This window comes from Lycorma delicatula, chromosome 10 (genome assembly GCF_047948215.1).
Source record: "Lycorma delicatula isolate Av1 chromosome 10, ASM4794821v1, whole genome shotgun sequence".
NCBI classification, from domain to species: domain Eukaryota; kingdom Metazoa; phylum Arthropoda; class Insecta; order Hemiptera; family Fulgoridae; genus Lycorma; species Lycorma delicatula.
In genome coordinates, this window is record NC_134464.1 from 97,104,960 (window position 1) to 97,127,064 (window position 22,105).

At 29.5% G+C, this 22,105-nt stretch overlaps 1 protein-coding gene across 10 annotated transcripts in view; it reads left to right on the plus strand.

Annotated features, from left to right (window-relative positions):
* Window positions 1–22,105, plus strand: part of LOC142331787 (organic cation transporter protein-like) — an 82,087-nt gene that overhangs the window by 56,620 nt on the left and 3,362 nt on the right. For 9 of the 10 annotated variants that reach the window (XM_075377895.1, XM_075377892.1, XM_075377891.1 and 6 more), the window contains exons 3-9: window positions 1,024–1,195; window positions 5,939–6,042; window positions 7,129–7,283; window positions 10,492–10,660; window positions 12,900–13,222; window positions 14,792–14,974; window positions 16,878–17,062. In XM_075377895.1, the coding sequence (XP_075234010.1) occupies window positions 1,024–1,195; window positions 5,939–6,042; window positions 7,129–7,283; window positions 10,492–10,660; window positions 12,900–13,222; window positions 14,792–14,974; window positions 16,878–17,062 (1,291 nt within the window). Of the gene's footprint in view, window positions 1–1,023; window positions 1,196–5,938; window positions 6,043–7,128; window positions 7,284–10,491; window positions 10,661–12,899; window positions 13,223–14,791; window positions 14,975–16,877; window positions 17,063–19,910; window positions 20,118–22,105 lie in introns of those variants that run through there. The other variant, XM_075377897.1, reaches the window with a different exon arrangement.

Consider the following 22,105-nt stretch of genomic DNA (forward strand, 5'->3'; position numbering starts at 1 on the left):
AGAATCCAAAAAAGTATATCCAGCCCACCGTTTTAGAAACATTCTGTATTTATATCTTGGACATTAGTAGTACTTTTTTAATTTATCATTGATATTCTGAAATTTTTCATTAATTTTTATGACTATCTTTCCTTAATAATCAAAATTGAATGATTGGCATTCCTAAAACAAATCTTAGCACTTTTCAAGAAGCGCCCGCAGCCGATCTGTACCTAATCAGTTAGTTGTTAGATGGGGCCATTGAAAGGAGAAAATAAATAAAATAATAATTTAACTTTATGTAATAAATAAATATAATCTAAACCGAATTACGCTAAGGTTAAGTTTGCTTCTGGAAAATTTCCGCGTATAATGAAATCGTGTAAATTGAGACTCTCATTTAATGCAGAAGTACGGATTAGGCTGTTTATGTACGTAAATTACTGTGCTAAAAGAATGTTGTATTTTATTTTGTTATTACAGTATCATTGTATTATTATAATGATATTACAGTACAATGTATGTATTTAAAAAGAAAAACAAATGTACTATTTATTTTTCTCCTTTCAGTGGCGCTATCTCACAACTAACTGAGTAACTACAACAACTGACTAACTATAGATCGGCTATGGGCGTCTTCTTGAAAAGTACCCAAAACTTGTTAGTTTTTGTCAAGTTATTTTTAAATTTTACCTTTATTATATTAACACTGTTAGAAATACACAATTTATTGTGTATCATTAGTATTTTTTTGTTAAATTATTTTCTTGGGTTAGATGATTAATTCATCATATAAACTTGAGGCTTGTGCATGGGAATATGACAAAATATTTGTACCATGTGAGGAATTCTAACCGGGGTTCAAACCCAGAACTTTCTGGATGAGAAACAAAGACCTAACCCCTCCACCACTGAGGTCAGTGGAGTGGTAGCATCTTTATTATTTTTATTCTTAATTTTGATTTACTATAGCGTAATTTACAATATGTAAACATTAATAATTTTATATAAAGACTCTAATTATTTTACGTTAATTTTTTTCAGTGCAAATGATAGTAGTTGTGCATTTTATAACTGGAATTATACACATTTTGCAAATATTGGTTATAATGAAACTATAGAATTTATTAATAGGACAAAAGATAAGCCACTGTTAATATCTTGCGATCAATTCCAGTACAATGAAAAACATCCAAAGTCAACTATCGTCAGTGAGGTAATTATGTAATTTAATGTAATCGGTTTATTTTTCTTGCAAACTGTATAATGCTGTTGCTTTGTTTTTCATAGAAAGGAGGGAAGTGAAAAATATATTTAGTTGAGTGAAGTAGGCGACAGAGAACCTTCATTCCTCACACCCCTCAGTAAGGCTGGCATGGAATGTTATTTATTATTCTTGGGAATGCTGTGGCATTTTTGAGAGTTGAATTCCTCTCATATTAAGTTGCCTATAAGTTTTAGGCTATAATCAACACAATTATGGCTCATAATATAAATATATATATATATATACACACACATACACAGTAATTTAATTTTGTTTGCAATATAATTTTTAAATGCCTTTTGTTAAATCTTTACTTATACAGTTATTAGTCCAAAGACCTTAATAGATACAAAAATTCATTATCATTCTCAGATTATAAAATGTAGGGAACTCTTGAGAGGGCTATCAGCCAGTAGTTATGGAATAGTGCCAGTTACTTTTTTCTGAATCGTGTGTTACTTGCTAATGGTTGCATAATTAGCCAGATAAAAATGTATCTTATGGAATTAACATACGCATTTTCTTACTAACTGGTACTAATCAGCAGGGTTCACGACAAGGGGATTGCTCAAGTACGTCATTGAACATAAAGATTAAACATTTATATCGTACAGCATCTGTATGATATTGTGATGTATTTGCAGCAGCTACTGATAAATAGTTAAAGAAAATTCAAAATGTAAGTCAGAGTTTGGTTATGATAATCTGCATCACAAAACTATTAAATTTAAGTTAATATAGTATTCTCTAAAATAAAATGCTTCTTTAAAGAGTTACGAACGTTAAGATTAAAAAAAGGGGACAGATTGAATTGTATAATGTATTAAAACTTTTTTTTGCATTAATAATAACAATTTTTGTGAGTTTATTTGAAGAAAACTTACAGACATAGAAAGTTATGCAGAAACCTTTCTTTGCTTCTTGCCTACTTTCTGAATTGTGCAATTTTTACATTCTGTATTTTTATAATAGTGTCATATTCCATTGGTAAGACAAAAAATATTGAGAGATTATACACATTAAAATTATTTAAGCATTTATTTACTCTTACTATTATATCTTATTATAAAAAATAAGATCTTCATATATATATATATATATATATCTTCATTTAATTTACAAATTAAGTAAATTATTTCACAAACAATAATTTTGATTCTATTATGAAATTTACTTTAACTAATGAAAATTAATATAAAATCAAGACGTAATTACAGCAATGATTTTTGTTTAGATTAAATAAGTACTTTTCTGACTAATGTTCTGTTTCTAAATAAAATTTGAATTTTTCCAACTTTTCTTTATTTTATTTAACTTATCTTAAACCATTTTGTTCAAAATCAAATTTTGTACTAGTTTTATTTAAAAGTTTTATGTGTTTATTACTCGCTTAACAAAGTTATTGTATGTCAGACATACCCAAATTTACTGGTTTTTCACCCCAGATTTCTCAAACACTACCACAGATACAGTTCTGGGACCTATTGTATTCAATTTTTCAGATCAAAAACTATAAAAATCACTATAGCTGCCCCTTAATTAAATTACTAAAAATTTCAGTACAACCTCTTTTCATTGGTGAAGATGAAATCTGAGTGAAATTTTCTCTAGCTGTAACTCACAAACGAAGCATTTTAGGACATATATTTATATGATATTTTGCTATTATTTACATTAGTAGAACAAGTTATAACAGAGTTGTGATCCACTGTATATATTGGTTTAACCAAAATAAAAATAAAATTTGTTAACATTGTATTGTTTCAAATTTTATTTAAAGTTAAATAAATGTTTTTTATTAAATTTTTTATAAAAGATTGCATTATATAATTTTGTATTAAATATTTTTCCTGGAAAATAATTACCAAGAGATTAGTATGTGCCCTAAGATATACTAGATGATTTAGGGAGAAAGAGAAATAACTTGGGAACTGATTTGAGAACTTGAAATAAAAATTAAACAGCTCATACACATGTATGTCCGTAAATGCTTTGTAATCGAAAAATTTCATCCGGATTTCAGTTACCCCAATGAAATGAGGTCCCCAATGAAATTTAAAAAATTATTTGAACTTTTTTCGTATTTCAAGCTAGAATCAGTTTCCAAATTATTTCCCTTCCATCCTGAATCACTTTTTTTTATGAAATTTGTATAGAAGAAAAAAATAGCCGCCCATCATTATAGAATGGTAGTAATAATAATTTTCTTTGTTTACTAGGAATAAATACAATAATTTAATGAATATCAAACATAATCTTTGTAAATGTTATTAATTGAAATATTTAACATAATCTTACAAATTTGTATTAACAAGATACCAGGGTGATTCCAAAAGGACTTCACAGCTTTAAAAGCATATAAAAATTTACAGAGAAATTTATTTACTTAGATGTCTTACAGATTCGGTTGAGGTTTCATTTCCTTACAAAACACATAAAGTTTTGACTCATGTTGTTCATTAGCAGCAAATTCGGCCACCAGTGTTGTTAAAGATAGATACATTTACTGGTGTGGAACGTGCTTGTTGTGTGTTTTGGTTTCAACATTTGCAGTCGGCATCTGCAGTTCAATGTAATTTTTGTAGAGAGTGTGGTAGGGAGTCTCCTAATAGGCTTACAATTTACTCTTGTCACCAAATCTATCTTGAGACAGATTGTTCTGTTAAACATACAAAATCACCAGGACACTCATGCATTCCTGATGCTGCTGTGAAACAATTCAGAGAAAGCTTTGCACGTAGTCCAAAGAAATCAATTCGACATGCATCATGAGAGACTGGCATTCCACAAATGACTGTTTGGCATACACCCATAATTGCCAAATATGGGATACCAAAAACCCTCATGAAACTTTGAAGAACATTCTTGACCCTTTCTTTTGCCTAAAGCAAACAAAGACTTACAGCCTGTTCTTCCAAGAGGCAACCTTAAATGGTACCGTTTATCTGGAAATGCTTCAAAATTTTCTAATCGCTCAGTTAGACAATGATGTCCAAGATGGATGCCAATAGTATCAGCAAGATGAAATACCACCTCACTACTGCCTAGAACTCTGAGATTTTCTTGATGTTCAATTCCCAGGTCGGTGGATTGATCATGAGAATCCAATTGCATGGCCATCTCGCTCCCCAAATTTTCTCTTGTGGAATTTCATTAAAGATCAGCTTTATGTACCTACCACCTTTGCCTGCTGATCTTGTTGAGATAAAATTTTGAATTAATGCTACACCTGCAGAGGTAATGCCCAATTTGCTGGGTACAGTCTGGAATGTAATCAACTTCAGGTGGGATGTGTGTGTCACATTTCTAATGGAAGCCATATTGAACCAAAGTGATTGTTTAATAACAAACTTAATGTGTTTTTCTGTGAAATAAAACCTTACCTGAGTCTTTAAGTTATTTCAATAAATTTTTATATGTTTTTAAAGTTGTGAAATCATTTTTGAATCACTCAGTATATACTGATATCTGTGCTGAATTGTGCGGAGTCTGCTTTTATTTTATTTTTCTTATTTTATCTTAATTTTAATTTTGACTTAATATTTTGCTTTCTTCTTTTTCTATGTTTTGATTGTGGTGCATGATTGTGAGCTTAAGTATAATCCTGAACATTTTGAATTTTACCAAAAACAAGCAGTGATTAAGAAAAATTAAAATATTTTCTTTCTTTTTTATTAAAAAATCACTTTATTTTTACTAATATACTGTATATCGTATGATTCATGAAGTTAAAATTATGAATTTAAGATGGCATTCTGTGAACTTAAATTTTTGAACATTAAAAACAACAAAAATTAAAATAGAAATTTGAATTGTGCTAAAAATTGTGAAAAATATTTATAAATATTTGTAATGTTTGATCATCTATATTATTAATAATATTTATTTTATCGCTATCAATATTTTGTTTATATGAAAATGCAGAGAGCTACATTTTCCAGACAGGGAATCTTGGAGAGCTGCATCAAACCAGTCAAATGACTGAAGGCAAAAAAAAAAAATCAATATTTTATCAGATGATTATAGAAGTGGTAATAAAGTTGGTTTTGACATGAATTAGGCCATGAATAACACAGGGCAAGACAGTTTGGACTTTATAAACTGACTATATTACCCACCGGGTTGGTGTAGTGGTAAATACGTCTTCCCAAATCAGCTGATTTTGGAAGTCGAGGTTCTAGCGTTCAAGTCTTAGTAAAGGCAGTTACTTTAATATGGATTTGAATACTAGATCGTGGATACTGATGTTTCTTTGGTGGTTGGGTTTCAATTAACCAAACATCTCAGGAATGGTCGAACTGAGACTACAAGACTACACTTCATTTACACTCGTACATATCATCCTCATTCATGCTCTGAAGTAATCCCTGAACGATAATTCCCAGAGGCTAAACAGGAAAAAGAAAGAAGAAAAGACTGACTATATTAAAAGAAGGATTAATTGACTATCTTCCTGATAGCAAGTTTATTTAATTATTGGTATACAGTTTTTATGAACTGAGGGGATAATGGTGAATTGACTGTATAAAATTATTAATGTGGATAGTAATTGATTTTACTGTAACAATACAGTCAGTTTACTTGCCGAGTCTATCATTTGATTAATAACTTTTTTTCATTAATAAATGACTGGCAATGTTAATTTTACATTATTTATTTTGCAACAGTTTTAATAATTTTTGTTTCTTGCAGTGGGATCTAGTATGCAGTAGAGCACCCTTACGTTCCTTCTCTCAAGTTGTAATAGCATTTGGTAAATTTGTTGGTGGTGTCTTGTTTGGAATTATTGCTGATAAGTAAGATATATATTTTTTTTTTTTTTTATAAATAATGCCATTTATGTTTTTTGTTCCTTTCTTATATCATAAACTTCAAAAAGATCTTTGACATCACAAATCAAAATTTTAAATTAAAATAAATAAGCAAAATAAAAAAAAAATAAGTCAAACATTCAATCAGTTTTTATTTGAAAGAAGCTAAGATGAAAATAGGTATACAGACTTACTCTAATATTAAATAATTCATGCCACAATCATCTATGGAGATTTAAAAATTCTGATAACAAAAAAAGGTAGTTTAAAACATAACTTTACCATAATGTACTATGGTAAACTTGAATTGCAATCATTGCAGTACATTTACATCATTTCAAGGTAGTTTTGTATAATTTTTACCATCAGCAGTCATGGACAAAAGATTAGCCTTTTATTCCTTTATATATCATAAGATTTATAACTCTTTTAATTTTTCATCCGCCAGTTATTTATTTATTTTCCTTTTATTGTGCACCTACTTTTTTCCTTTTCATATTTCCAAAAAAAAAATATAATTGTATGGCCATTGTAGTTAATTCTGTTTATTTTTCTCAAACTTGCATAATAATTCAATTTTATTACTGTTTATAATTGAAATTGAAATATAATCTTTTTTTAGAATTTTTCTTTATATAGTTTTTTCTTTCAAGTAATAGAAGGACTACATGTTTTCTACCTTATATTACTAGAAGAAAAGCAATAATTATTAGGTATTTTGCGTGAATTAATATTCATCATTAATCAGTTCTATAAAATTATTTGTGCAATGCAGACATTTGCCATATATTAACATATTAAACTCTTGTTTCCACCTTAATAAATTCTGTCTTGCTTCCATTTTTTCCAATATTATTAATGGGAGGCATTTACAGATGATTCACAAAAAATCTAACAAACTTTCAAGACATGTTTTACTGGTGAAAATAAAAAAGAAAGTTTATATAAACATAGGTGTGGAAATGCTTAATGTTAGTTATTAGATCATAGTTTGTTATTTTATGTAGAACATTTAGTTTCACGTATACTTTAATAATTTTGTGTTTTTTAATTACTCTTTTAATTTTTTAGGTATGGCAGGAAATGGAGCTTTGTTTTGGCAACATTCTTGTATCTGGTATCTGCTCCTTTAGCAGCAATAATGCCTAGTTTTATTATATTTAATATTGCCAGATTTGGAATTGGTATTGCAGGTTCTGGTGTATATGAGACTTCATACACCATATGTAGGTATATTGCCTGTGGGTAAATCTAACTTGGTAATGTGTGAGAGAGAAAAAGTGAGGGTATGTGTACATATTAATAGGGATACATAGTACTATTAACAACAGGCAAGAAAGATTCAAGTAAACCGTTTCATTTATTGAGATAATTCTGAAAATAGAAAATGCTCAAATTAATTTTTTTTAAATATAATTTTTGATTTTAATTAAGCTTTTAAAAACAGTTAAGTAGTTAGATTAAATTTTTAATGACTAACATTTCGTCCATGTTATAAATTTATAAAAGAGACTTGTTTTAAGCAGATTAATTTCACGAATGTTTGACAAAGTTCAAGAAAAATTGATTTTAAAAAATGTACAGAAAGAGAAAGATGCATTCGTTGATTTATATAGAAGTACAATTCACCATTGAACAACAATAAAGTTTGTGAATTTTAAAAATTTTGCTAGTGATGAAGAAAGTAAAAGGAACTATCGGCAATTAAGAAATGCTATAAACAGGAAGTGCAAACTGGCGAAAGAAGAGTGGATTAAAGAAAAGTGTTCAGAAGTGGAAAGAGAAATGAACATTGGTAAAATAGACGGAGCATACAGGAAAGTTAAGGAAAATTTTGGGGTACATAAATTAAAATCTAATAATGTGTTAAACAAAGATGGTACACCTATATATAATACGAAAGGTAAAGTCGATAGATGGGTGGAATATATTGAAGAGTTATACGGAGGAAATGAATTAGAAAATGGTTTTATAGAGGAAGAAGAGGAAGTTGAGGAGGATGAAATGGGAGAAACAATACTGAGATCTGAATTTAAGAGAGCATTAAAAGATTTAAATGGCAGGAAGGCTCCTGGAATAGACGGAATACCTGTAGAATTACTGCGCAGTGCAGGGGAGGAGGCGATTGATAGATTATACAAACTGGTGTGTAATATTTATGAAAAAGGGGAATTTCCGTCAGACTTCAAAAAAAGTGTTATAGTAATGATACCAAAGAAATCAGGGGCAGATAAATGTGAAGAATACAGAACAATTAGTTTAACTAGTCATGCATCAAAAATCTTAACTAGAATTCTATACAGAAGAATTGAGAGGAGAGTGGAGGAAGTGTTAGGAGAAGACCAATTTGGTTTCAGGAAAAGTATAGGGACACGGGAAGCAATTTTAGGCCTCAGATTAATAGTAGAAGGAAGATTACAGAAAAACAAACCAACATACTTGGCGTTTATAGACCTAGAAAAGGCATTCGATAACGTAGACTGGAATAAAATGTTCAGCATTTTAAAAAAATTAGGGTTCAAATACAGAGATAGAAGAACAATTGCTAACATGTACAGGAACCAAACAGCAACAGTAGCAATTGAAGAACATAAGAAAGAAGCCATAATAAGAAAGGGAGTCCGACAAGGATGTTCTCTATCTCCGTTACTTTTTAATCTTTACATGGAACTAGCAGTTAATGATGTTAAAGAACAATTTAGATTCGGAGTAACAGTACAAGGTGAAAAGATAAAGATGCTACGATTTGCTGATGATATAGTAATTCTAGCCGAGAATAAAAAGGATTTAGAAGAAACAATGAACGGCATAGATGAAGTCCTACGCAAGAACTATCGCATGAAAATAAACAAGAACAAAACAAAAGTAATGAAATGTAGTAGAAATAACAAAGATGGACCACTGAATGTGAAAATAGGAGGAGAAAAGATTATGGAGGTAGAAGAATTTTGTTATTTGGGAAGTAGAATTACTAAAGATGGACGAAGCAGGAGCGATATAAAATGCCGAATAGCACAAGCTAAACGAGCCTTCAGTAAGAAATATAAGTTGTTTACATCAAAAATTAATTTAAATGTCAGGAAAAGATTTTTGAAAGTGTATGTTTGGAGTGTCGCTTTATATGGAAGTGAAACTTGGACAATCGGAGTATCTGAGAAGAAAAGGTTAGAAGCTTTTGAAATGTGGTGCTATAGGAGAATGTTAAAAATCAGGTGGGTGGATAAAGTGACAAATGAGGAGGTATTGCGGCAAATAGATGAAGAAAGAAGCATTTGGAAAAATATAGTTAAAAGAAGAGACAGACTTATAGGCCACATACTAAGGCATCCTGGAATAGTCGCTTTAATTTTGGAAGGACAGGTAGAAGGGAAAAATTGTGTAGGCAGGCCACGTTTGGAATATGTAAAACAAATTGTTAGGGATGTAGGATGTAGAGGGTATACTGAAATGAAACGACTAGCACTAGATAGGGAATCTTGGAGGGCTGCATCAAACCAGTCAAGTGACTGAAGACAAAAAAAAAAAAAAAAAAAAAAAAAATTTTGATGCACATTTATTATTGAAATTTGAATTTCACCATTCTGATAAATCTTTTTTTTTTATTGTCCTGAATTAACATTTGTGAACATTTCTGTAGTTAAAACAGATTGTTTGTAATTTGTATATGACAAACTTCACGTACTGCACTAAATTAACAATATGGATTTGTTTTGCATATTATAAGCTGAAACTTAACTGGATGGACTATGCAAAATTGTTTATTGAATTTCAAAATCAAGACTTTGAGAATGGGGTTTGAGAACTGGGATACTAAAAACAGATCTACTAAGCCTACATTCAAAATGTAAATAAGTCCAATATTATCAATCATATTTTAGAAATAAGTAAAAATACTTATTTATTCATACGTATGAAAAGTAAAAGTAATTCTCTTAATATCAAGGAATAAATTTTCCGTTTTATAAATTAATATTGTGTATTTATTGTTCATAATTGGATTTTGGGGTGGCCATTTTCAAGGACTAAGAAAATCTTATAACATGTAAGTCTTGTAGCATATATATCTTATAGTATATTATGTGCTTCTCTGAGGTTTTTATCATATGTGTAAGTAGTGGTCAGATGGTGGGAAGTTTCACTTACAGATTGCTATTTACATTAGTAGTCATTACAGCTGATAACATCCTTAAATCTTTCAACTGATATTTTCTTTTTTGTTGGTGCAATTTAGTATTTTTGAGGAAAAACTGGTTTTAAAATATTTCATTTGGATTTCAATATTTCAAGTTATGAAAATAAGATCGCATTGTTTTACTAAAAGTCTCTCATACAATCTAATTAGTCTACTTTCACTTTTTGCTTACTGATTAGTATTGAATTGATTAGTGAAGTTTTTTTTATGTTTTATTTCTTGTTTTTTTTTATTTTTTTTAGTGACTGAAGTTGCTGTTAAAAAATTGAGGACACTGTTTGGTTGTATGTTCAATGTGTCGTATCCAATTGGTTATATATTATTACCAGTTGCAGCATTAGTTGCACATAACTGGAGGGAGTTACAACTTTATATATCTGTTCCATTGATAATACTGTTATTAAACTTTTGGTAAGTTTAAAAAATGTAAATTTTTTTTAAATAAGTGATGTTTTTTATTACTAATGAATATAGGTGTAATTTTACTTGTAAGTAGTACAGAGTCCCCCTTAGAATAATCTCCCGTAGAATTCGGAAAAAAAGCACTAGGATTGTCAGTACACTTCTATAAATGTTTTTGCACATTATTCACAACTTTTCTTAAGAAGTCATGGGGTACAGCGTTCAAAATATCATGGAGTCTTTGTTCAAGGTCATCAAGAGTTCTTGGACAGCACCTGGACAGCATTACACCAATAGTGACGGTTATGCCTATTAACAAAACCACCGACATGAAACATTGCCTCATCAGTCCATTAAATATTATCAAACAGATTAGGATTATCCTCCTTCCATCCTAACATAATTTCTGAAAATTACATATGGTAGTCACAGTTCTTGGGAAAGAGTTTCTGAACATAATGAGGCTTCCAGGATGGAAATTAAAATCTTTATTTAAAATAGTATGAATGGTATGAATTATTCCGCTTTTTCTGGATGCCTGATGAATGAACTTTGTTGGGCTTCTTTCAAATATAGCCCTTACTTGGGTAACATTTTCTTCAGACCATGCAGTTGTTGATAGACTAGAATGAAGCAGATCCAATATAGAACCTGTTGTCATTAATTTACAATGGCAGGTTCTAATAGTTTTTGGATTAAGTGTTGCATTTCCACCATTCTCAGCTCTTCATCAATGCTGGACTTGAACCACTAATTTCCATACTTGGTATCTTGCTGCAATTTTTGCTCTTTTTATTTGCTGAGAACTGGAGGCATTTTCAGTTACCTGAAACATAAATAGTAAGGAATAAGGTTGATTTCTGTATAATTGTTACTTTTAAAAAGATGATACAACATTATGTATCATCAAAGTAAAGAGAGGTATTGATTTATCAGATACTCTGTATATTAGCCTAGTTGCTGAACTTCAGTTCATTAAAGGTTATATAAACAATTTGAATAATAATTATTCAATCTTTACTGAATCTGCCAACAATACAAAACTAAATTAATTAATGCAATCGCTGGCGTAAATATAAATTTAGATAATTACAAGTTGGACATTAGTAATTAAACAAAAAAAATAAAGAGTTAAAAAGTGAACTTCTTGTAATAAAAAATGCAATGAATGTTAAAAATATTCTGTATGATGTACTTGTAATTAGAATAAATTCATCCTATCATCAGATAGGATGAATTTATTCTAATTACTAATAATTAAGAGGCCACAGCCCATTGGAATTTATTTCAAGTGAAACATAAGATCTCAGTCATTTAAATTTTGATATCTAATTAAAATGAAATAATTTTCAAAATTAATTTAAAACAGGTTATGTTGTTCATTAGTAATCCTATACAAACATTTTAATACAAATTGATATAAACAAAGCCATTAAGCCCTTTTGATTTTGTTTTGTATGGGATAAAGATAGTAATATAAAATTAAAGTGTATCAAATACAGTGTAATCTACTAATTTGTAGGAAAAAATCATAATTATATTTATACAGGATCATTGAAAAAGGTTGTAGCAGTTGTAGCACTACTAGATATAATCAAACGAGTATTTTTTTTTTAAATTCTCATTTTTTGTAAAAAAAAAGTTTTTTTACATACCTTAGAATGTTTTCATTATGAGCACTGTTGGTTGCTCTGCAAACATGCGGCTGATAATCGACTCTGCCCAGGTCCCCTGGATCATCACAGGCATAACAACGGCAATAGCTGCAGTGAACTGTTGTCTTAAATGTTGTACATCCCTGATTTTTCACTATAGACAATGTTTTTAATGTATCCCCATAGAAAAAAGTCTATGGGTGTCAAATCTGGGCTTCTCAGAAGCCAAGAACCTGTAACCTGCATTTAATTTATGGTAACCATTTATTCACTTGACTAGTAAATGTCATCTTTACTTACAGCAATTCAATTTTTCCAGGATTCTACATCCTGTGGCATTCCTGATAATAATGTTGGTTAAATTGTCAGGTTGCCAGGGACACCAGAAACTTTTACAATGATAATTAAATAAGTAGCGGTTGGTTTCCGTATTTTATTATGTTTTTCTTCTCAATTAATTTCTGAATCAAATTACTGTTACTTGACCTGTCTCTGTTTTTACTATTTTATTGAAGTTTTCAATCAAGAGATTGGAGATATATTCTTCACTTTTATTATTTTTTTTTTTATGTATTAAAGATAATTTATTCCAGGTTTCTACCTGAGTCACCACGTTGGTTAATGTCTCAAAATCGCTCAAAGGATGCTTGGAAGATATTACACAAAGCTGGTTATAAATCACCAACTCAAACTAGAAGATATCAAGAAGGCAATGGCAATGAAATTGATAAAATGACCGAAATAAATAAAACAACTTCATTAACATCAGTTGAAAGTGAACGAAGCACACCATTTCAGCGGTTGATGCAGTCACTAAAAAAAGTGTTCTCTTTGTTTGCAACCACTGAACTACGACGTCGGACATTTATTTGCTACTTTGCATGGTTTTCTGCATCCATTTCTTATTATAGCATAGGTAAATGAACTTAGTTTTTTTTTTTTTTATTTTACTTTGTATTGTAAGAATTAAGCTGGAATACTAAAATAATTAATTATAAGTAGTATACTGTATATTAATTATCATGCACAATTTCTAATTTGGATGTGACATTCATGCATATTTTTTTATCCAGTATTAAGAAATTCTGAGAGAGAGTTTTGAAAAAGTGCTTTGCATTGAATATCTATAAACACTAAATAAAATATATAAATTAATCCTGACACAGTTAGAATTGCTAGATAGATTTTTTAATTTAAATTTAGTTTTGAGATTAATAGTGAATTTTGAGGTTAAGTAGTTTAGTTTAAGTTTTTGGATCGTGTGACTGAGAAGGTAAAGTGTACTTAATAACTAACCAATATTTTTGTATAGGAGTTCATATTATCTCTTAGCATAACTTCACTTTGTAATATAGTAATTTTTAATATTCTGTTAAAGGTAATTTCTTTTTAGAATTATTTTCTGTTAACTACAATACTGCTCATTATTTTTCAATTGAAATACAACATAATATGAGCACTTAACAATAAAAAGGTTCTCTGCTAATAAAAATACTTGGAATTTTACTGTAATAAAATTATAAGCGTAAACTATGTTTTTTGTTTTTGCATTCAGTTCAACATCATTAATATAATATAACATAGTATTTTTATTGTCAGCACATTTAGATAATTAATTACAAACATTGCTTGAGTAAAGTATAGTTTTTTTTTTTGCAATTCATCAAGCTAACTAACCAGTCGGATTTTTTAATTTTTTTTTAAATTCAGAAAATTAATGATGGAAATTTCTCTAAAAATAGTTTCAAAAATATTTCTTTTATTAAAAGATATGTTGCATAGCAGAATTTTCATCTCATTTTTAAAATGAAAAAAAATAAAAAAGTAGAATAAAACAGGAACCATATTAAAAGAACTTTCCAATATTTTCTGATCTTTAGATCAATTTTACTATTGATTTTATTAAATTATTAATGCAGTAATGATATATAATGTAAATAAATTAAAGAAAAAAATGCGTCTGCTCACTTACATGGAGAAGTCAATTTTATAATCTCAGGCTTAAGAATTGGAATGTAAAATAACTATCAACAACATACAAATTTTTAATTTCTTTTAAGCCTGCACTGGTAAAAAGTTCTTTTAATAATGATACATTATAATAATAATAAATAATATTAATAATTTTACGTGGCAATTCTTATTTTTAATTCTGAATATTGAGCTGTGATCACAAAATTTATTATAGTAATTGATCAGATGTAGTTTTTCGTTTTTTAATGAAGCAAAATAATTTTAATATTTTTCTCCTCTTTTACACGAAATATTATTCCTGCATTATTAATATTATTTATTGATAACATACAAAGATAGAAGATTATCTAAGAATTAAAATATGAAAAATTAAAGAATTCAGTTGATGAGTTACATTTTGTTTAAGTGGATAAATTATTAATAGAAATATTGGTAATGAATAAAGAAGAGTGGATGCTGTGTATATTTTTATTATTATTATTATAATTTTTAAAATTATTTGATGTTTCAGCATTTAATGCGGATAATTTTACAACAGATAAGTATATATATTGTGCTTTAAATGGAGCAGTGGAGGCACCTGGTTATATGTTATCATTTGTATGTTTATCATGTTTTGGAAGAAAACCAGTTAGTTCATTGTTGTTTTTTTTATCGGGAATCTCGCTTCTTATTATATTGATCATTCCAAGAGGTTAGTTTCTTAACAGTATAATCTTGTTTTAATATTATTATAACTTTTAAAAAGATTTAAGATTAAGCAGCTTTAAGAATAATTATGAAAAGAGATGGTTTCATCTTGAGTAGTAAGCATTTCTTTTATTTCATTAGGATCTGAACCTGTGGAAGTTCGAAGGTTATAAATAAGGAACAAGTTTCAAAAATGATAAGTTATTTTAATTAGAAAAATGAAAAAGGTGAAAGTTCACTGAAACTTCTTTAAAAATAATGTAAAAAAATCAAAAAAAAGGTTTATTTACCATATAGATTAAACTATAAATGATATAAAATACCTAATCTTCTGTAAATATTTTTCTTACTCTTTCTGCTTAGCTAATAAGACAGTTTAATGTAAAATTTTAATAATCTTATTGCTGATTATATGAGATGGAGGAACCTCTTGGCATGAAAGCAGAAATAGTGTCTGATTAAACCTAATAACTCAGAAAAATCACACAATTCAAGCTGGTAGCTAATGTATTAATATAGTCTACAAACTCTTTATAGAATATTTTGTGGTAATGATATGATTTTATTAAAAGATCAAGTTATTCCCTATATAATTTGATTCTTAAAGAGAAGAGCCATTGAAACAGATAAATGGAAACATAATTTTTTTTGGCATCGTTCAGATGCGTTCAGTAATATTTGACCATAATATATTTTTCTTTCTATATCACCCAATTATAGCGGAGTAATGGAGTGATAAACAGCAAGCATTTGTGATTAACGAATTCCATGAAATAAGATGAAATAAGCTGTTTCAACACCAGTTCAATAGACATCAAAATGATGACATCAGTTTGTGCCATTAAGTCTAGGTCAGAATCTTGAAGAAATTTATTCAGTATTGAACAAGAAGCTTCTTGGTGTACAAAGAAGTATATGTACACCTGAAAACGTAGATATAAGAATTGTAATGCTATGAAACCCAAACAACACTAATGAAATGATCAAAATCACTGCTGCACAGTACTGTATGGTGCGTAACAGCATCCTCTAAAATAACAGTTTCTTTGAGGACAATGATGGGAATGCTGTTACCATTAAACAATTGTTTACAGATTATGTTATCTCCAGACTCTAATATTCTTTGGGCTACATAATCACCAGATCTCATGTAAGGCTATTTGAAGTGAATCCACCATCGTGAAGCATTAAAGAACTGAAGTTATTGGAGTTCATGAGGTAGTTTGCATTACATGATTGAAAACATAGAACCTCAAAGAATATGAGAATCAAAATGATGACTAACTTCAGGATGCAGTGTTCAGAATTTACTATGTTTTAAGGTACTAAAAGGCTGTAAATAAAATAAAAGTTCATTTTTGATGTATAAATTAAAAAATTGTTAATTTAAAAAAAATTTTTTTTTTTTTTTATTGGCTCATTTAATATTAGGGAGAAACTATTAGAGCTGCTTGCTTTCTCATGGACACAGAGATAGTGCAGTTTAACTATATTTATTCACTTTTAGCTTTTTCATCGATGAAGATCTGTTATGACGTATCCGTTACCTTTATTAAGGAGTTATCCATTAGGTTATTAATTTTAACTAGTCTAAACTGGACTCAAGGCAACAGCCCCTGGATTATTAAGCCAATATTGGATTAATATCCAATAATATGGATAAAGCTTAATAATATGGATTAAGCTAATATGGATTAATATTGGATTAAGCCAATATTGTACCATTATTTTTGAAAGCATGTTGTGAATGAATAACAGAGCATATTGAACAAGGTGTTGAGAAGAAGGTATGTAGAAAAAAATGCGGTCATAAAGCTGATTCTGCATAGGAATAAAATAAAAATAGGAAAAAAGAATAATTATTTCATTGACTTCAGTTCATGATATTAATTTATTGTATTTTTCAGAATTACAACTATTGGTGATTGTCATGGCTTTAATTGGTAGATTTTGTATAGCAGCTGTATTTGCTGTAATTATTTTACAAACATCTGAATTATTTCCTACTGTTAATCGTAATTCTGCTATTGGTACCAGTTTAACAGTTTGTCAGTTAGGAGCTGTTGCTGCTCCTTACATTGTCGATGGTTTGGTATGTATAGTGTTTTTAATTTTTATTTATATAAATTAGATTTTATTTCTGGAGAAAAGAAATTGTTTCCTTTCTTTTCAATTACCTTTTTAGGAACAACATAAAGATTAAATGTATATGTGCATGTTAAAAACAATACACTTAAATCTGTGTATGTGAGATTTCAGTTTATAAATTTTAAGGACAACATTCTGTAAAATAAAGGCATGCATATTCATAGATAATAATGTTTACCTGTCTCTCTGGTTTGGCGATAACAAATGAGGATTTTTCACAATAATATAATTTTTATTGTAGTTATTATTATTACATAATTATTTAACTGTTTAAAATATCCTCTACTTCTAGTGTGATTGTGAAGTGATTTTCAGAATAGCAAGGCTGTTCTTTTAAAATAAATTTTAAATGACATTAATTGCTTTGGTGATTAATTACTAATAGATTCTAACAGATTGTAATGAGACTTATCCAGTCATCCAGCATTGTTTGTCTTTGGTTATTTATGGAAATCAGTTTATGTTTAAACAACGCTTAATAAAGTAACAAAAGAGAATAAACAAATATGTTATTTGATTTTCACAAATTTTTTTATGAAAATCAAATATTGTATTTGTTTGTTTTCTTTTGTTATGATGGATTTTCATTAAGTAACAGCTTCATCCATCGATTACTTATTAAGAATTTTTTTTTTAGATCAATCATCACCAAGAGATTATTTTTTTGTATTATAAAATATTCTGTTTGACCACACCATAAATAACATCCTCAAAAATCATGTTAAAGAACTAATTGGAGACTTCAACATTCAAGTAGAGAGAGAATAAATATATTGTGACATTATCAGAAAATGGCCTGCCCAAGAGAAAAAATGAAAGTTAACAGAGACTCATTGATCTCTGCTGAAACCACATCCTAATCTTGAATTCCACACGTTTCAAGAACTCAAAACCTGGAAACACCCTGACTACATTAAAGAATGGCAACTAAATCATGTCTTCATGGACAAACACGACCACGATGAGATCTACAATGTAAAAGTCTTCCTCCGAGTAAACACAGGCTCAGATTGCTATGTAATTAAAATTAAATTCACTTCGCAAAGGAAGCAAGAAGACCAAGCCCGTAACAACTATAGGGGAATCTCACTCCTATACCCAACATACAAAATTCTTTCAAGAATCATCCTGAACAGAATCGGTTTACAACTCAATAAATAACTAGGAGAATACAAGGGAGGGTTTCATACCCTGGAGGAGCTGTCCAGACAAGATTATGAGTTTCAAGCTAATAATAGATTACAATAGAAAAAGAAACAGAGACATGGTGACAACATTTGTATACTTCAAGAAAACATACGATTACATCCACAGAGAATTTCTACTAAAAATTCTAAGACACTTTGGACTACATCCTAAATTAATAAAAATGATAAAACTGACCCTCACAAACACTAAGTCAAAAGTGAAATTCAGAGATCAAAACAGGACTGCTTCAAGGCTATGGACTTTTGCCATTACTATTCAACTGTGCTGTGGAAATGGTAATGAGGGAATGGCTCTAAAAATGTCTCCCAAAAATAAAAATAGACCAAAAAATCAAAAGAAACTGCTTTGGTTTTGTTGACAACTTGGCACTGCTAGCAAATGACATCAATAAAGCTAAAACACGGATATTAGAACTTCAAAACATTGAAAATAAAGTTGGCCTCAAAATGCCATTTGAAAAGACAGAAATTATGTCCCAAAAACCAACACAATTAAAAGAGGTAAACAAAAACAGTGTTAAAGTCAAAATAATAATCCAATTTAAATACCTTGGAGAAATAATAACAGACAACCTAAACGAAAAAATTAAATCCAAACAAGAACATAAAAATGTGCTAAAACACAAAAATTAACCTGGTAACCTACAGTAAAAAAAGTCTATCCATAAACGTAAAAATAAGACTCTACAACACAGTTATAAAATTACCAGCCACATATGCAGCAGAAAAACTGTTCCACCTGAATGAACAATCAAAGACTGACAGACTCCAGAAAATCAAAAGAAGAATTGGAAGAACTTGCATCAACAAAAAGTACCAGAAAGACAGGCAGTGAGAAGATCTGAAGGAAATTGGCCTTACACCAGAAGACACAACAGAGAAGATAAAATTAAACTAAAAAATCAAAAACAAAAACATTTGCTTCACGCTCACAAGAAAAAAATCACAACACAAACATTTCCAACACCAGAAAGGGCATGGAGATTGGAATGTATGATAAAGTACTGGGAGGACTGCAAGGTTAAAAACAGTCCTTTCGAAGAGAATTTGAATAATAGACTGACTAAAGTGACCCTATGCATTCATAAAAGTTGGAAAAAAAAGTCTAGTTTTATAGCACTTCTTCAGTTGGCATTGATATAACCAGATTGTATGAGGATGTTTAGTGAAAAGTGATATATAATTTCATTCAGTCTAGAAGAAAAATTACTCTTGAATTATTTTGATCATGAAATTAAACTTCTTAGGTTAAATCTTTAAAAAAATTATATGTAATGTATATATCTAATAAATATTGTTGAGCAAACAAGTTTTATTTTAAGCATATACAAAATCTGTTCAGAAAATAACTGAACTTTATTTTTTTTTAACCTTTATTATTAATTTTAGCAGATTATTGGTCCCCTTGTCCCATTCAAGGTACTCCCCTCCCTTATTCACACACTTTTCCTAGCGGTGTTTCATTTTTGCAAAGCAGTCCTGGATAGCTTCATTTGAAATGGTCTTTAAGGTCCGTGACAAATTTGCTTTAATGTCATCAATGGTCTCAAAGCTGTGTCCTTTCATCACTGATTTTAATTTCAGACGTAAGAAAAAATCATAAGGAGCCAGTTCTGGCGAGTAGGGAGGCCGAAGAAGTACAATCATCTGATTTTTGGCACAAAACTAATGGATTGAAAAAGTTGAGTGTGTGGGCGCATTGTTGTGCTGAAGGAACCATAAGTTGTCTCGCCACAACTCCAGTCTCTTTTTGTGGATTTTTTCACATATCCAGTGTAAAACACCTTAATAGTATTCACAGTTCACTGTTTCACTTCGAGGTAAGAATTAAAAATGCACAATCCCATTAAAGTCGAAAAAAACAGAGAGCATCACCTTCACATTGGATCGAGATTGATGTGCTTTCTTGGGCCATGGAGATCCTTTGCCAATCCATTGCGACGATTGAACTTTTGTTTCAATGTTATAGCTGTAAAACCCAACTTTTGTCTCCTGTTATGATCTTTTGCATGAATGTTTCATCGTTATCAGCTTGTTAAAAGAGTTGCCAATAAATGTTCACTCGATGCCCTTTCTTCTGTTCAGTCATCAAACGAGGAACAAACTTTGCTGCAACTCGATGCATGTTCAGTCAGATGCGATAGCATGATCCAGTTGAGATATTAACCTCTTTTGCAAGTTCTGTGAGACTCAATTGGCGATTAGCTCCCATCAGATTGTTGATTTTCTGAATCCATGTGTCATCAGTTAAAGTCGAAGGCCTTCCTGGTTTATGGTCATCTTCAATTGACTGACAACCAATTTTAAATCATGAAAACCATTCATAACATTGCATACGACCCAGATCATCATCTTCATAAGCTTGTTTCAAAAGTTGAAATGTTTCTGTGAAAGCTTTCCCCAATTTCATGCAAAATTTTACGTTGTTTCAGTGCTCCTGAAAATCGACTTTACAAAAATCGCTACTAACACTTAAACATGTTGCGTTCAAAAAACAATAACATGAAAACTAAATGAGATCTCAACAATCCAACAACATGTGGTTACAGAGGAGGTTATGCGGAACACAATGCTGCCAACCACACGTTACTAAAACAGACCTCATATGCTTTATTTCTTATTTTGATTGTTTGCTTCGTTTCTCTTTTCTGTAATAAAATTATGATACTGTTTTTGTCATTTTTTTACACATGCAATATTATTTATCTGAACAGCTAAGGGAAATACATAGAAGATTATGGACCTCTCCCTCACTCTATGTGCACTAAAATTAGATCCGCCTGAATTATCATACTTATTATTAGATATTTGAACCTTCAATTAACATTTCAAAAAGTTTTAGATGATAGTATTTGTTAATAAATTCTATGGGCTTTATATTTGTTTTTAGGAAATTCTAACATTTATGCTGATCGAGAAGAAACTGTTTTATATTCTATCAAATGAATGTAATTACCATAAAATATTTCAATAAAACTTATTACAGCTATCTGGCAAATTCAGTTAATCAGAGCTTTTGCAAATTTTATGAAAATTGATTTGATAGATTATTCTTTATGAAAGAAAATAAACAAACAAAAATTTTAAATATTATAATGAAATCACATTTAAATTATTTTTTTAGTGTTGAAAAACTTAGCAGTTATGTTATCCTAAGAGCTGCTTACAATTGGTTAAAATCATACCTTACTAACCATAAACAAGTAGTTGAAATTACATTTTTTGATAAAAATACACGTGTAAAATGTAGGTCCTTTCTTCAAGATGTAGAACGCAGAATGCCTCAAAGGTGTTCATGGTCCCTTATTTTTTTTCATATTTATTAATTACCTGCCTCAAAATCACTAGCCACTCATTTTAATCCTTTTTGAAGATGACACAACTGTACTTATATCTAAACATAATTAATTAAAAGGGAAAATTGAATGGTAGTAGCTCAAAAAATTCACTGGACAGGTTGTAACCATTTAACTTTAAAAGTAATCATGTGGATTGTATCAGGTGATTGGATACAATTCCCAATAATGATAATGATAGTAATTCGGTTATCCACAAAGCAATATTTCTTGGTTTTTTAATTAAATGACAAGTTTTTTGGAATGATCAAATTGATTTCATTTGTAACAAAAGCAATACTGTTTTGCTCTGAAGTGCCTTAATAAAACACTAAGTTTATTAGCATTATTAAATATTTATCATAGCTGCATACGAGGTGTGGCTATTAAATATCGAGACTAATGCTGCTACAAAAGAACTGTGCATGCACCAAATTTGTACAA